The sequence below is a fragment of the Canis aureus genome, chromosome 9, assembly GCF_053574225.1.
Source record: "Canis aureus isolate CA01 chromosome 9, VMU_Caureus_v.1.0, whole genome shotgun sequence".
Taxonomy (NCBI): Eukaryota; Metazoa; Chordata; class Mammalia; order Carnivora; family Canidae; genus Canis; species Canis aureus.
Window position 1 is genome coordinate 52233874 of NC_135619.1, and position 14691 is coordinate 52248564.

Here is a 14691-nt window from a genome sequence, read left to right on the forward strand (position 1 = left end):
TTTTTTTGATTACAGGGTGGTTCCTGTTCCCACTGGCGTTGTGTCTGTGTTCCAGGCAAGAAGAGGGGTTGGGAAAAAGGGCAAAAGGCAGATGCCAGCTAAACCTGCCCACTTTAAAATAGCCCAGGAGTTCTAACGAATTCATCATTGGCCAGGCCACCCCAGGCCCACTTCTCCTAGCAACAAATGAGTCTGGAGAGGTAGTCTTTTGGCTGGGCACACTGCCTCCCTAAGTTTCTCTTATTGAGGGAGAAGGGGAGAAAGGGTGTTGAGAAACCCATCAGTTTCTGTCACAACACGTCTTCTTTCCATTGTCTCCTCCCTTGTTGAATGCATCACCTTTCTGTGGCCCTTCTCCACCAGCTTCTTGACTCTGCAAAGAGGAGCATCATTCCTTAACCCTAGTCTACCTAGAGCTGGCTCTTAGTATGTGAGGGCTGGGGTACCTGATACCCAGAGGTTTCAGGAACACACAAGAGTCCCTGTCTTCCTGGAAGAAATGTCATGACATGAGGAAGATGGAAAAAAAAAAAAAAAAGAGCCATAAGGAAAAAGAAGAACCCTATAAATGTGTTTCTTAATTAAAATGATAAATTTGCTCTAAGCATAGTACAAATTTACAGTAGAACACATTCATTTGCATGAACTATTCACTGTTTGCTCCTGATTGTTCTGTAGCAGAATGATTATGCATACCCAAATTATTCAGGTTAACCTTGTTGTAAGTTTAACTTTATTACAATACTAAATTCTTTCCATGTATGTTGCCTTCCTAAGATTTGCTCACAGTACAGTGGCTTCAAAAACTGAGACACCCAGGTTACTAATAACTCTGTTTCATTTAAAGAAAAATTTCCTTATGCTTCAAGTCTTTGCTGAAATTCTCCAAAAAGAATATAGCTAGAACATGGTAGTAATGAGTCAGAGAATTTTAAACAGGATGTAAAACTAACAATAAATACAAAGGTATAAATACAAATACAGTAATCAAGACAATGTGGCATAGGACAGATCAATGGACTGGAACTGAGAGTCCAGAAATAAATGCACACATGTATGGCCAGTTGCTCCTTCATCAAGGTGCCAAGAGGAGAAATTGATCTTTTCAACTTATGATTGAAGAGACTGGTGGTAGTGGAAAAGTTGGCTATCCATGTGCGAAAGAATGAAGTGAGATTCCTTCCTCATACCATATACAAAAATGAACTCAAAATTGATTTAAAAAAAAAAAAAGATCTCAATGTAAGGGCTAAAACTATAAAAATTCCTGGAAGAAACATAGGAGTAAATATCCACATCCTTGGATTAGGCAACAGTTTCTTTGATATGACATCAAAAAGCACAAGCAACAAAAACTAAATGGATTGGACTTCATCAAAATTCAAACATAGTCTGCTTCAGAAAGTGCCACCAAGGCATCACAATCCCAGACTTCAAGCTCTATTGCAAAGCTGTGATCATAAAGATAGCATGGTACTGGGACAAAAACAGACACATAGATCAATGGAACAGAATAGAGAACCCAGTAATGGACTCACAACTCTATGGTCAACTAATCTTCGACAAAGCAGGAAAGAATATCCAATGGAAAAAAGATAATCTCTTCAACAAATGGTGCTGGGAAAATTGGACAGCCACATGCAGAAAAATGAAACTGGATCATTTTCTTACACTGTACACAAAAATAAGCTCAAAATGGATAAAAGACCTAAATGTGAGACAGGAATCTATCAGAATCCCAGAGGAGAACACAGGTAACCTCTATGACCTCAGCCGCAGCACATCTCGCTAGACATGTCTCCAAAAGCAAGGGAAGCAAAGGGAAAAATGAACTAGTGGGACTTTATCAGGATAAAAACCTTTTGTTCGGCAAAGGAAATAGGCGACAAAACTAAAAGACAACTTACAGAACAGGAGAAGATATTTGCAGATGCCTTATCAGATATAAAGGGCTAGTATCCAAAATATATAAAGAACTTAACAAACTTAACACCTAAAGAACAAATAATCCAGTCGAGAAATGGGCAGAAAACATGAATAGACATTTCTCCAAAGAAGACATACAAATGACCAGCAGACACATGAAAAACTCAACATCACTTGGCATCAGGAAAATACAATCAAAACACAATGAGATACCACCTCACACGAGTCAGAATGGCTAAAATTAACAAGTCAAGAAACAACAAATGTTGGCGAGGATATAGAGAAAGGGGAACCCTCTTCCACTGTTGATGGGAATGCAAGCTGGTGTAGCCACTCTGGAAAATAGTATGAGGGGTCCTCAAAAAGCTAAAAATAGAGCTACCCTACAACTCAGCAATTGCACTACTAGGTATTTACCGAAAGATACAAATACAGTGATCCAAAGGAACATCTGTACCCCAGTGTTTATAGCAGCAATGTCCACAATAGCCAAACCTGTGGAAAGAGCCTAGATGTCCATTGACAGTGGATGGATAAATAAGGTGTGTGTGTGTGTGTGTGTGTGTGTGTGTGTGTGTGTGTGAGAGAGAGAGAGAGAGAGAGTGTGTTGGAATATTATTCAGCCATCAAAAAAAAGAAATCTTGCCATTTGCAATAACAAAGATGGACCTAGAAAGTATTATGCTAAACCAAATAAGGCAGTCAGAGAAAGACAGTTACCATATGATTTCACTCATATATGGAATTTAGGAAACAAAACAGAGGATCATAGGGAAGAGGAAGGAAAATTAAAACAAGACAAAGTCAGAGAGGGAGACAAACCATAGCAAACAAACTGAGGGTTGCTGGAGGGGAGGTGGTGGGAGGGATGGGGTAACTGCATGATGGACATTAAAGAGGGCATGTTATGTAATGAGCACTGGGTGTTACATACAACTGATGAATCATGAAAGGGTTGCAGAAGGGGTGGTGGGTTGGGGAATGGGGTGACTGAGTGATGGGCACTGAGGGGGGCACTTGATGGGATGAGCACTGGGTGTTATACTATATGTTGGCAAATTGAACTTAAAAAAAATTTTTTTAAAGTATGAATCATGAACACTTACTCTGAAACTAATAATACATTATATGTTAATTGAATTTAAATAAAATAAAATTTAAAAATAAATTTTTAAAAAATGTGCTACCAAGAAAGTAAAAAGACAACCTATAGAATAAAAGAAAATATTTGCAAATTATATATCTGGCAAGGGACTTAACTCTAGAATATGTACAGGTTTTGTACAGGTCAACAATAAAAAGACAACCCTGTTTAAAAAATGAGTGAAGAATTTGGGTATTCCTCCAAAGAAGATATTCTTGCAGAGTGAAGTAGTGATGCAGGCTACAACATGGATGGACCTTAGAGAAATGTAGAGCCAGTCACAGAAGACCACATATTCAATGATTCTATCTGTGAAATGTCCAGACAAGCAAATCCACAGAGACAGAAAGTAGATCAGTAGTTGCCTGGGGCTGGGTGGGGAGGAGGTGCTTTGGGGACCAATAGGCACAGGGTTTCTTTTTGGAGTAATGAAAGTGTTCTAAAATGAGATTGCGGGGATGGTTCCACTAAAGACCACTTGAAGTGGGTAAATTTTATTAGTATATAAATTAGATCTCAGATCTCATCTTTAAAAAGTTAATGGTTGATATCTAAAAAGTAAAACAACAACAACAACAAAAAAGCCTGGAGTGTAAGCAGTGAAATTGTGTTTGCTTCTTAGATGGCCAGATTTTTAGTAAGTACTTATTTAATGCCCCCAGCTCATTAATTTGGCAAATATTTGACTGAGTGTACCATAAGGTTGTAAGTAGAAAGATGCCTGCGCCCAGCTCTGCCCCTGGTCTTTTGTGTTTCCAAGTAAGGTGATGTGCAGGGGGGGGGGGGGGGGTGCGGTGGCAGCAGCTGTCCCTGGCCTGGCCTTTCTGGCTTATCTCCCTGTTTGGAAAGGTGTCAGGCTCCAGAGTATTTCTGTTGCTTTAGTCAGCACAGAGCAGGAGGACCTTAACTATAGTTTCAGAAAAGCCTTAAGCTTCACCTCGTGCTCCAAATCCAAAATAGAGCAGCTGAGAATGGGGCTAGCTGTGCCACCAATTGCTTCTCTCCCATTGTTAATCTCCCTGACTCTGCCGTCCCCAGGCACCCCTCCCTTCACACTGTCATGCTGCCCACTTGTGATACAACCGAACAAGTGGTTTGGCTTTGAAAGGTGATTCTTAGAGACACCTCAAGTGACCCAATCCTGGGCTTGCCGGGGCGCTCTTGATGTTTGTTGCCGTGGGGCACCAGGGCTCTCCAGCTAAGTCTCCTTGCCAGTCAGACCTGGCCTGAAGAGGAGGTAACCTCTACAGACTCCCCCTGAGATCCTGGCCTCACTGGAATGGTCTCCAAGGGGAGAAACGTCTCGTTACTAGGTGCAGCCAGTGAGAAACCTCCAGTACTTTTTGGCTCTCAGAGAAGAGTTTATGCTCTGGCATTTGGATTATTAAATCACTTTTAAAGCATGGCACAGCTGCCCTTACGACAGTTATGTGTATTAATGCACTGTATGCTTTGTTCTGTCATTACCTGGTCAAGATGTTATAACTTATTTGAAAGTTCATCCATCTTGGGGTACCCAGCTGGCTCAGGGAGCAGAGCATGCAACTCTTGATCTCCGGATTGTGAGTTCAAGCCCCAAGTTAGGTGTAGAAATCGCTTTTTAAAAACTTAAAAATCTTTTAAAACTTTAAAAAATAATAAAATTTCATTCATTTCTTTCACAAATCCTGGATTTTATGCACCTCCTGCCCACAAAATGAGTCACTTTTCAGTCTGTAGGTACTTTTTTCAGAGAGTCCTGGAGTTAAAACTCATCATGATGTCTCCCTGTTCCCAAATTGATGAAGTTATTAGCATACTAAGACATTCATTACATCTACAAAAGAATACTCCCTAATAACGTGTGGACAAAGAAATCCACTGGACATTGGTGGGTGGGGGTATCAGCGCGTGGTAGCATGTGAGTTACTGTCACACTGCCCTTGCTCCTGGTGCTTACAGAGCGTAAGGAAAGCCGCCTCTCCCTCTTGGGCTCTCCCCTCTTGCTGTAGGAAGGAGGAGTAGCAGGAAATGGAATCTGCCCCGGTCATGGGATTTTTGAAAGAAACAAAGCATGATCTGATGAGGAGCAGGTTAATCCTGCTATTTCATTTCCCTTTCAGAGAGGGCGGGGGCAGGATTGTGATATGAAGTATTTGGTTTCACATCTGTTCCAGGAATTATCCTCGGCATAGATCCATTTTTCTTTTAAGCATCCTAAAGCATCCCAGGGAGCTCCTCCTCCTGTGCACCCTTCCCACCCCCACAGTCAATTTCATGGCCACAGAGCAGCTGACAGACTCCCAGAAAGATCATCTTGTCATTGTTACAGGAGGGATCTAAGTCCTGGAGGTCCAAATTTCTGTGGGTCAGTACTATCAATTTTGTGTCTGCCCTCCACAAAGGGTTTGGAATAAGAAGGAAGCAGCATACCAGCAATGTGGTATAATGGAAAGAGGACCAATTTAAAAATCAGAGGAACTGCCTCATCTCAGCTTTGCTACTATTTGTATGATCTTAGCAAGTCACCAAACCTTGTTGGGGTCAGGACCCTCATCTGCAAAATCACAGCAGTATCTTCCAGGGTGTTCTGCAAAATGCAAGTCTTCTAAGTCAAATAAATTTGAGAAATGCTATGCATGGTATATATTTGTACATTAAAGTCTCCGAGAAGTCTGTCAATAAAGAAACTTGTTTTTCACCCAGCGTTTCTTGAATTTGTCTAACACTAGAACTCCTTTTCCCATAATGCTGATCAACACCTTGACACTTTGAGAAATGAAGTAGAAATCTATAACCTGGCACATGCCATGTTCGCCAACCTCAGTTGAAACTAACTTTTCAATTTCCCAGTCTCATTCATGGGAAAAAGAGAAACATAATTTCATATGTGGCAAGATGACTTCTGGTTTTAAAAACTGAACTTAAGAGCCAAAGCAATTATTCAGACCAACACAACTTCCACCTTTCAGACATTTAGCATGTTCTTAGGGCCTTTGGGGGTGTGGTAGGAATTTCCTACAAATAATCCATTGTGTTCAGCACACTGTTAGGTTTTCATAAGAAATAACTAAATAAATCACAAGATACCTACCCTGAATTCAGAGACTAAGCATATATACAAGGAAAAATAGAATTCCAGATTTTAGAGTGAGGCAAAGAATGATTACAAATTTTATTTTGAGAAATGTTAGTTTATATTATTAATTAAATATCTACTGAGAATATGCATAGAGAAAAAGGGATTCAAGGCAGTAATGTAAGTAAAACATGAGAGAAAATTCAAGAAACAACTGGATCAAGGGCCAAATGGGCGATATATGAGGAAAAATGTGGAAATAGGATCAGGCAAAGAAGTACTCTTAGTTCCTTGAAAAGTCAGTCACTAGGTTATAAATATTGAGACTGAAATTAAGTTTTGGCTAAGATGAATTTTAGCCAGGCAATCCTAACATTAGTAAAAAAGGATGGCTAATAATATATCTTGTTAAGGAATAAGTAAGGATGGTTTACTTAATCACTCAGTTCGGGAACTATCACCCACATATTTAAAGTATGGGTCTTTAATAATACTGAGTTTTTGGTAATGTTGGCTTTTTTCCTTTCCCACCCCTCTGGTAACTCCTTAGTCTCTTTTATAAAGCTCTTCATCCTTTGCTTACTTGTAAATTTTCATTCTCTGGAATCCTGTCTTTGGTACTGTCTCATGGTTCCAGCTGCCCTCTGTATTTGACCTGTACTAATTCCAGGACTATACCTTCAGCCAGGGCTGTCACATACGGCTTCCCAGAATGCTCGTGCACCGCACAATACTGGGGGTACTGTGCTATAGACACAGAACATGTACACAGTGGCCCAGATTTCTCTCTGGATCCATATATCTCGGCTGCCTCTAGACATCTCTCCTGAGTTGCTCACATTCCTCCAAAACCCAGCACAAACCCGTGTCCTATCTCCCTCATTGCCACTGCCTTAATTCAGACTTGTAGCACTTTTGTTTGAATTACTGCAGCATTTTCCATACGGATGTCTTCACCCTCAGTCTCATCCTGCGTTTATCCTCCAACTTGGCTCTTCAAGCGATCTGCTAAATACAGTTAAAATTATGATGCTTCGGGACACCTGGGTGGCTCAGTGGTTGAGCGTCTGCCTTTGGCTCAGGGCGTGATCCTGGAGTCTCGGGATCGAGTTCTGCGTCGGGCTCCTTGCATGGAGCCTGCTTCTCCCTCTGCCTGTGTCTTTGCCTCTCTCTGTGTGTCTCTTATGAATAAATAAATAAAATCTTTTTAAAAAAATTATGATGTTTCCCCACTACAAAGGCTTCAGAAGCTCCCTTTGAAATGCAGTGGGTAACCAAAGCCCTTCATGGTCTTCTCTCTTCTCTACGTGTATTTTTCACCACTCCCCCAAAAGGAACCTCTAAATTCCAGTCTTTCTAAACTATTTGCCACATTGTCTCAATCCCCCATACCATTGTATGCATTGTTCCTTCATTCATGGAAATCCACTCTCTTTTTTGGCTAACACTGGTCCATGCTTTGCCTCCAGATCTTGTCATTTCGAAAATCCTTCACTGACCACAGTGCTCACTTTCACGTCTTAACCATCCTTTAGCACGTCTTTACCTCCTGTAGCATCCTTTGCTTTCCTCTATCATAGGATTGCTAAAATACATTATTTTCTTTTACTTGTTTGCCTCTGCCACTAGATTATAAACTACTGGGGCAGGGGGGATCAGGAATTAATGTCACCCACCTCTCTGTCACCAATGCTTTTTGCAGGGCTGGTCATGAGGTAGGTATTCAGTAAGTGGATGTGGGATGAAAGAGAAATTTCTGTTGCTACTATAAGATTTAACCTTCACCAAGTCAGTTTCTGGACAGTGTTAAGATTAACCATACTATGTTTATATCCTATAAATTATGGGGTTTTAAATAACTCTTTCTATACTTTTGTATTTTGGACTTAGTGGAAACAGTAACTCCATGCCATTTTTGCTGTTAACTTTTCCCTGGTATTCAGGGGCTGTATTCCTTCACCCAGAAACTTATGTGGGGGAGGGGGGGAATAAGCCCATAATTGAGTACCTATCTTTAATAAGCTAAAGATGTTAAATCTTACTACTTACTGTTAAAAAGATATGGAGATTTGAATAAACATCTTCTAGAATTGACTCAGTAGCAGACTAGGGTGTATGTGCCCATACTTCACGAACTGACCGTTTTTGGAATGTACTTGTTTGCTTACACCTACTTTTCATTCACCTCTAGCACAGCCCCCATCAAAAATAAAAACATAAAATAAAAGCTAAAATCAAGCATCTTTTAACTGAAATTTATTTGTTCATTTGTTTAGAGTAGCATCTTGAGTGCTAGGAGATAACAGTAATAGATATTCAGTAGGTTTCTATTTATTGGTGAACTCATGCTACCATTATTTCTTCTAGAATTCCCTAACAGCATTAGATTTTTCCTCAGTGACCCATCATTGTGGAAATGTATAAAAATCACCTTTTAGGGCAGCCCGGATGGCTCAGTGGTTTAGCTCCACCTTCGGCCCAGGGCCTGATCCTGGAGACCCGGGATTGAGTCCCACGTCGGGCTCCCTGCATGGAGCCTGCTTCTCCCTCTGCCTGTGTCTCCACCTCTCTCTCTCTGTGTATGTCTCTCATGAATAAATAAATAAAAACTTTTTTAAAAAATTACCTTTTACCAAAAATACACAAATCAGGATCCTTTGCAAGGCCTACTAAATCTTATTTAATAGTGGTAGAGAGTTGAAGTATGTATTTTTAAACAGTGATTTCTGATGCCCTCACCACCCGTGATACCACTTCCAGCTAAAACCGTTTCTCTCCTTGGGCAATAGGCCCTCGCAGTCCAGGCAGAGAAGTTAAGTCCTGGATGACTGAACAGAACATTGTGGAATGATGAGAGAATGAGAATAACTAGTGCTTTCTATACTCATTGCAACTTATAGCCATTTTCCTAATGTTGATGGAAAGTGATAACTGATGGCCTCATCACCATCAGTAAACAATATATGACCCACTGTGAGAAGAGAGCTCTATTGACTAAAACACGATGAATTCTGAAATGTGTTCAGATTTTTTTTTTTTGAGATTTATTTATTTTAGAGAGAGAGTATGTGTGCGTGCAGCAGAAAGGAAGAGAGAATCTTACTCAGGCTCCACACCAAGCACAGAGCCCAATGTGAGGCTTGATCCCACAACTCGGAGGTCATGAGCTGAGCCAAAACCAAGTTGGACACTTAACTGACTGCACCACCCAGGTCCCCCAAGATGTTTATTTTTTAAACAAATAACTTTTCTTAGCTGAATCAAATACTCAATCACAGGTATGTTGAATATATTAAATTAGTTTTGTGTCTTCCTGCTTCCAGGATTTACTGTCTAGAAACAAAAGAGGCAGTTTTGGAGCTGATCAAATACAACATTTTTTAATGCTATAAACCTATTAAATTATAGAAGAAGAAAATTTCACCTTCTAAAAAAATCCATACTATAATCACATTTTTATTTGTACAATCCACAAAAAAAGGAAAGTTCAGACTTATAGTCTGAGATATGTTCCTTTCAATTAAATACACAAATAAAATAAAAATCTATATTTTTACAGATTAACCGATGACAACTTAATATGAAATCTTCCGTGTACTTTACAACCAGGATAATTCAGAATTGATATAATCTTTACAAGTCCCAGTGTTATTGAGACACTTAAATGCAGTATTTTATATATTTTTCCAAGTATGGGCACACCATTTCTTTGTGTGTTATCTCCCCACTAAAAATGAGGGAATTGGACAGGATGCTATTAAACAATCTACTCGTTTGAGAAAAGGAAAAAACAAAACACCTCTATAGCTATATTATAGGAGGTAGAGAAATGATAGAGAAGTGGGGTCTCCAATCAGGTAGCTGGTTGTAGCCAACATAGCTTGGTCTAGAACCATCAGATAAGGCTGTTAAACAAATGAAATTTACTTTCCACATTTTCTACAGTGCCAGTCAGTTGGTAGGTTTTACTCATTTGTGAATTTTCAGAGTCCTTATAAAACCACTACTAGGATGTAAGGGCTTAATTCCACCCCTTGATCTCACAACACCATGGGCCAGACCCTTTGAATTCTAAAAGTTAGTGACATCTCCTTCCTTCTGATTTTACTTTCACAGGCTTCTGGGATATCAGTTTTAAAAGCCTAGTCAAAAAAAATAAATAAATAAAATTAAATAAAATAAATAAAATTAAAAAAATAAAATATAAAATAAAATATAGGGATCCCTGGGTGGCACAGCGGTTTAGCGCCTGCCTTTGGCCCAGGGCGCAATCCTGGAGACCCGGGATCGAATCCCACATCGGGCTCCCGGTGCATGGAGCCTGCTACTCCCTCTGCCTGCATCTCTGCCTCTCTCTCTCTCTATGTGACTATCATAAATAAATAAAAAAATTTAAAAAAATAAAAAATAAAATAAATAAAATAAAATAAAATATAAAAGCCTAGTCAACAGATTAGAAAAATCATTCAAGTTAAATTTTTATTAGAAAAAATACTTCACAAATATCCTTTCCTATAAAAATATGAATGTGAACATCTGTTGCTGGTGAAGAATAGCAGAGGGGCTGGGGCAGAGAACTTGAAAGATTTGTGTGATATGGATATGCTGCCCTATGACTAAATTGATTTTCTAGTGGTTCTGTTAAACAATGAGGATCAATACTATTTCCAAAGTCATCAAAATTCATTAAAAGAATTGGCCAAGACTCTTACAAAACCATTGGGATAAAAGTCTCTTTGACAACAGATCGGTTGGGTTTTTTTAAAATGTTTTTACCTATCACTTGAAAGAATAAAGGTAGAAATAGCAAATATATAAGGTGACAAAATACAGCAGGAAAAATCGTGGACTCATGTTCTATTACTATACCTACTGCTTAGTAACTGTTATCTGAAACAAGTAGTTAACTTCTCTAGGCTCAGTTTTGTCATCTGTAAAATGGAAATAATATTAATTTAGAAATATATATATTGAATGCCTGAATTTTGCCCGGCACCTGACTTCCGATAGCTGCCGTGTCTTCTTCATGGGGTTGCTGTGAAAACTGGATGACATCTTGCATGTGAGAATGTTGTGGTGTATTTTACTATCAAATGATACCTAGAGCAGTCTAGACCTCCAGTCATCAAAGACTTATTTTTGGCCAAAAAAATAAAAATAAAAATTAAGTTACAACTGGTTCATTTGCAGCAATGTTTGAAGCAAAGAAAAATTTGGCCTGAACCCCAATTAATTGAAAGTTCAATAGCTACAATATTCTTTGCCCAAGTATTCCAGTTAATACAGGTTTTTCTTTGTTGGTATGAGGTCATTGGTGGTTAGTAGTTATCTATCACACTATAAAATACGTAACACATTTTGCCCCCAAACTTGTGGCTTAAAACAAAAAACATTTGTTATATCACACTTTCTGTGGCTCAGGCATACTGGCTTAGCTGCATACCTCTGGCACAAAGTCTCCTGATGAGGTTGTAGGCAAGCTATTGGCTGGGAGCTGGGAGCTCATCCGAAGGCTCATCTGGGAAATCTACTTCCAATTCACTCACAAGATTGTTGGCAGGCCTCTTTCCACTTGGGTCTCTTCAGAGGCCTTCTGTTATGGGCTAAAGTGTGTCCCGCAAATTCATATGTTGAAGTCTTAACCTCCATTACCTCAGAATGTGACTGTATTTGGACATAGGGCCTTTAAAGTGGTGACTGAGTTAAGAGAAGGCTGTTATGATGGCCCTAATCCAACGCACCTGGAATCCTTATAGGAAGATGAAAGTTGAACACACAAGACACACCAGGAACGTCTGCCTACACAGAGAAAAGACTCTGTGAGGATACAGGGAAAAGACAGCCATCTATAAATAAGGAGAAAAGTCTCAGAAGGAACCAAACTTGCTGACACCTTGATCTTAGACATCTAGCCTCCTGAACTATAAGAAAGTAAATTTCTGTTGCTTAAGCCACCCAGTGTGGTATTTGGTTGTAACAGCCCTAGCACACTAATATAGCCACCTTACAACATGGCAGCTGCCTCCCCTGAGCAAGCAATACATGAGAAAGTGAGAAAGCACCCATATAGAAGCCACAATCTTTTTATAACTTAATCTTGGAGGTGATACCCCATAACTTTAGCTGTATTCTCTATGTTAGAAGTGAGTCAGTAAGTCCAGTCTGCCATACTCAAGAGGGGGTTTCAAAGGGCACGGATAGGGATCCCTGGGTGGCGCAGCGGTTTGGCGCCTGCCTTTGGCCCAGGGCGCGATCCTGGAGACCCAGGATCGAATCCCACGTCGGGCTCCCGGTGCATGGAGCCTGCTTCTCCCTCTGCCTGTGTCTCTGCCTCTCTCTCTCTCTCTCTGTGACTATCATAAATAAATAAAATTAAAAAAAAAAAAAAAAAAAAAAAACAAAGGGCACGGATAGCAGGAAGTGGAAGTCACAGGAGGCCATCTTAAAGGCTGCCTACCACACTAGTTCAGATTTGCTTTTAATAAAGTAAAAATTTAAAGTTAACGGATGGAGAAACTGGCATATTTTACATGTGTACATTCAACATCATCAAATACATGGGCACCCTCGCTGATAGAACCTATAGGCTACACTACCATTCTGTGAAGCTAAGATTGTTCTGATCTGGAAAAAAAGGAAATTTTGACCTTTAGGACAAGGTTTTCTAGGGGTGAGTAAAAGATCGTTTTATGAACAAGATTGAAGAGAAATGGTACAGTGAATCCTTATGTCTGTGTCTAATACAGTGATGCCCAACCAGGGATGCATATTAAGTAAGGGAGTACATAGGGGGATAAGAAGGAAAGAGGAGGGAAGATATCATGAGTTTTAAAAAAGCATGGTCAAACTATCATATAATCTTAGTAGGAAAAGTGAGAAGAAACAGCTTTTATGAAACCAACTACAGAAACTAAAACTGAACAGAATCTTCTTGACTGATGGAACATAGGTCATAAAGAGTCGAGAAACTGGTCTAATCTTTCTTTTACTGTTAATAGGCAAGAAGAGGGATAAGGGATAGCAGGTTAGAGGTGGGCATTCTGTGAGCCATAGTAAATACCCAGAGAGATGGTACATTTTAGAAACCGATGAGGAGTGAAAAATGATTATTGGGCTCCATGGATTGGTTTGGAAGGGAAATATAAACTAACAGACATATTCAGGAGCCTTTCAAGAGGTAATAGGAGGAACTCTATAAGAGGAGGATGGGTGATAGTTGAACCTGAGCTTTAGTTCAAAGGATCCAAAGGACATCTGCTCTGTGGTGATTGCAAGCTGACATCTGATTCCTCGGTAAGTATGCTGGGATTCCAGTAGCTTTAGTCTCTAAAATTAGTAGCATTGTCAGCTTGATTGTCTCATGTTTTTCTAACGATCAGAGTCTATGTGGCAAAGCTGTCATTATTCCCAAGCACAGCCACACTTCTTTTCACCAGCAGCTCTCCTTTTGGCCTCTTAAATGTTGCTAACATGAGGTTAAACTCTCGCTTTACCTTCCAAAACATTCTAAGAGCTATTGCTTGTGATAACACCTCCAAATACTGAGCTTCAATAATTTGGCTCCTGCTTCACTGGACCTCCCCCTTGGGTGGCTCTTTGTTTTAAGAGAGGAAGAAGCTGTTTCCTGTTATCTCCTGGTTGCACGATAACAAGATGACAGACTGATTCTAGGTCTCTTTCAGTTTTCCTTACACAAAACTGTGGAACTAGAGTGGGACAGTATGGGGGTCTCACAAGGTGACCCTCACTAATAAGGTGCCTTTGGATTTGTATAGTAATTCTATGGATAACTTAAAGAATTCCCCTGAAGTAGATGTTTATGTTGGTCTGGAACAGTTTCTGAGATATATTGTTAAATAAAAGATACCCAAAAAACCAACTGAAAGTTACATTCCCATTTGTATAAAAAGTGGAGTGTGCATAGGCTGCTCTAAGAAGGACACACACACACACACACACACACACACACACCAAGAACGAGTGGGGTAGAAGATGCTTTTAACTATACTATTGTGTCATTTGATTTTTATTAATTTGTGCATAGATTACTTTTTTTTTGTAGTTAGGAAGCGATTTTAAAAATGCCTTTATTTTTCAGTTATTCATAGAATTTTTTTTAATTCCAGTGTTAACATGCAGTGATTCAACAATTCTATACATTACTCTGCTCATCATAAGTGTACTCTTAATCCCTTCCCCTATTTCAACTATCACACCACCTACCTCACCTCTGGGAACCTCCCCAGTTCTTTGTATGTAAGAGTCTGGGTTTTTTAATTTGTCTCTTTTTTTCTTTATTCATTTGTTTTGTTTCTTAAATCCATATGAGTGAAATCATATGGTATTTGTCTCTCTGACTTATTTCACTTAGCATTATGCCCTCTAGATCCACCCATGGTGTTGCAAATGCAAGATTTCATTCTTCTTCATGGCTGAGTAATATTCCTGTGTGTGTGTGTGTGTGTGTGTGTCCCCACTGCATCTTTATTGTGTGTCCCCACTGCATCTTTATTCATCTGTCAATGGTCACTTGGGTTGCTACCATATTTTGGGTATTTTAAAT

At 39.6% G+C, this 14691-nt stretch overlaps 1 protein-coding gene across 32 annotated transcripts in view; it reads left to right on the forward strand.

Moving 5' to 3' along the window:
• Window positions 1–14691, forward strand: part of TTLL5 (tubulin tyrosine ligase like 5) — a 269627-nt gene that overhangs the window by 240858 nt on the left and 14078 nt on the right. For 2 of the 32 annotated variants that reach the window (XM_077910070.1, XM_077910050.1), the window contains one exon: window positions 16–3094. The exons of the other annotated variants lie outside the window; for them this stretch is intronic. Coding sequence is in view for 1 of the 2 variants with exons in the window: in XM_077910050.1 (XP_077766176.1) it covers window positions 16–122 (107 nt within the window). In the remaining variant the exon portion in view is untranslated. Of the gene's footprint in view, window positions 1–15; window positions 3095–14691 lie in introns of those variants that run through there. 32 annotated transcript variants of the gene reach the window in all.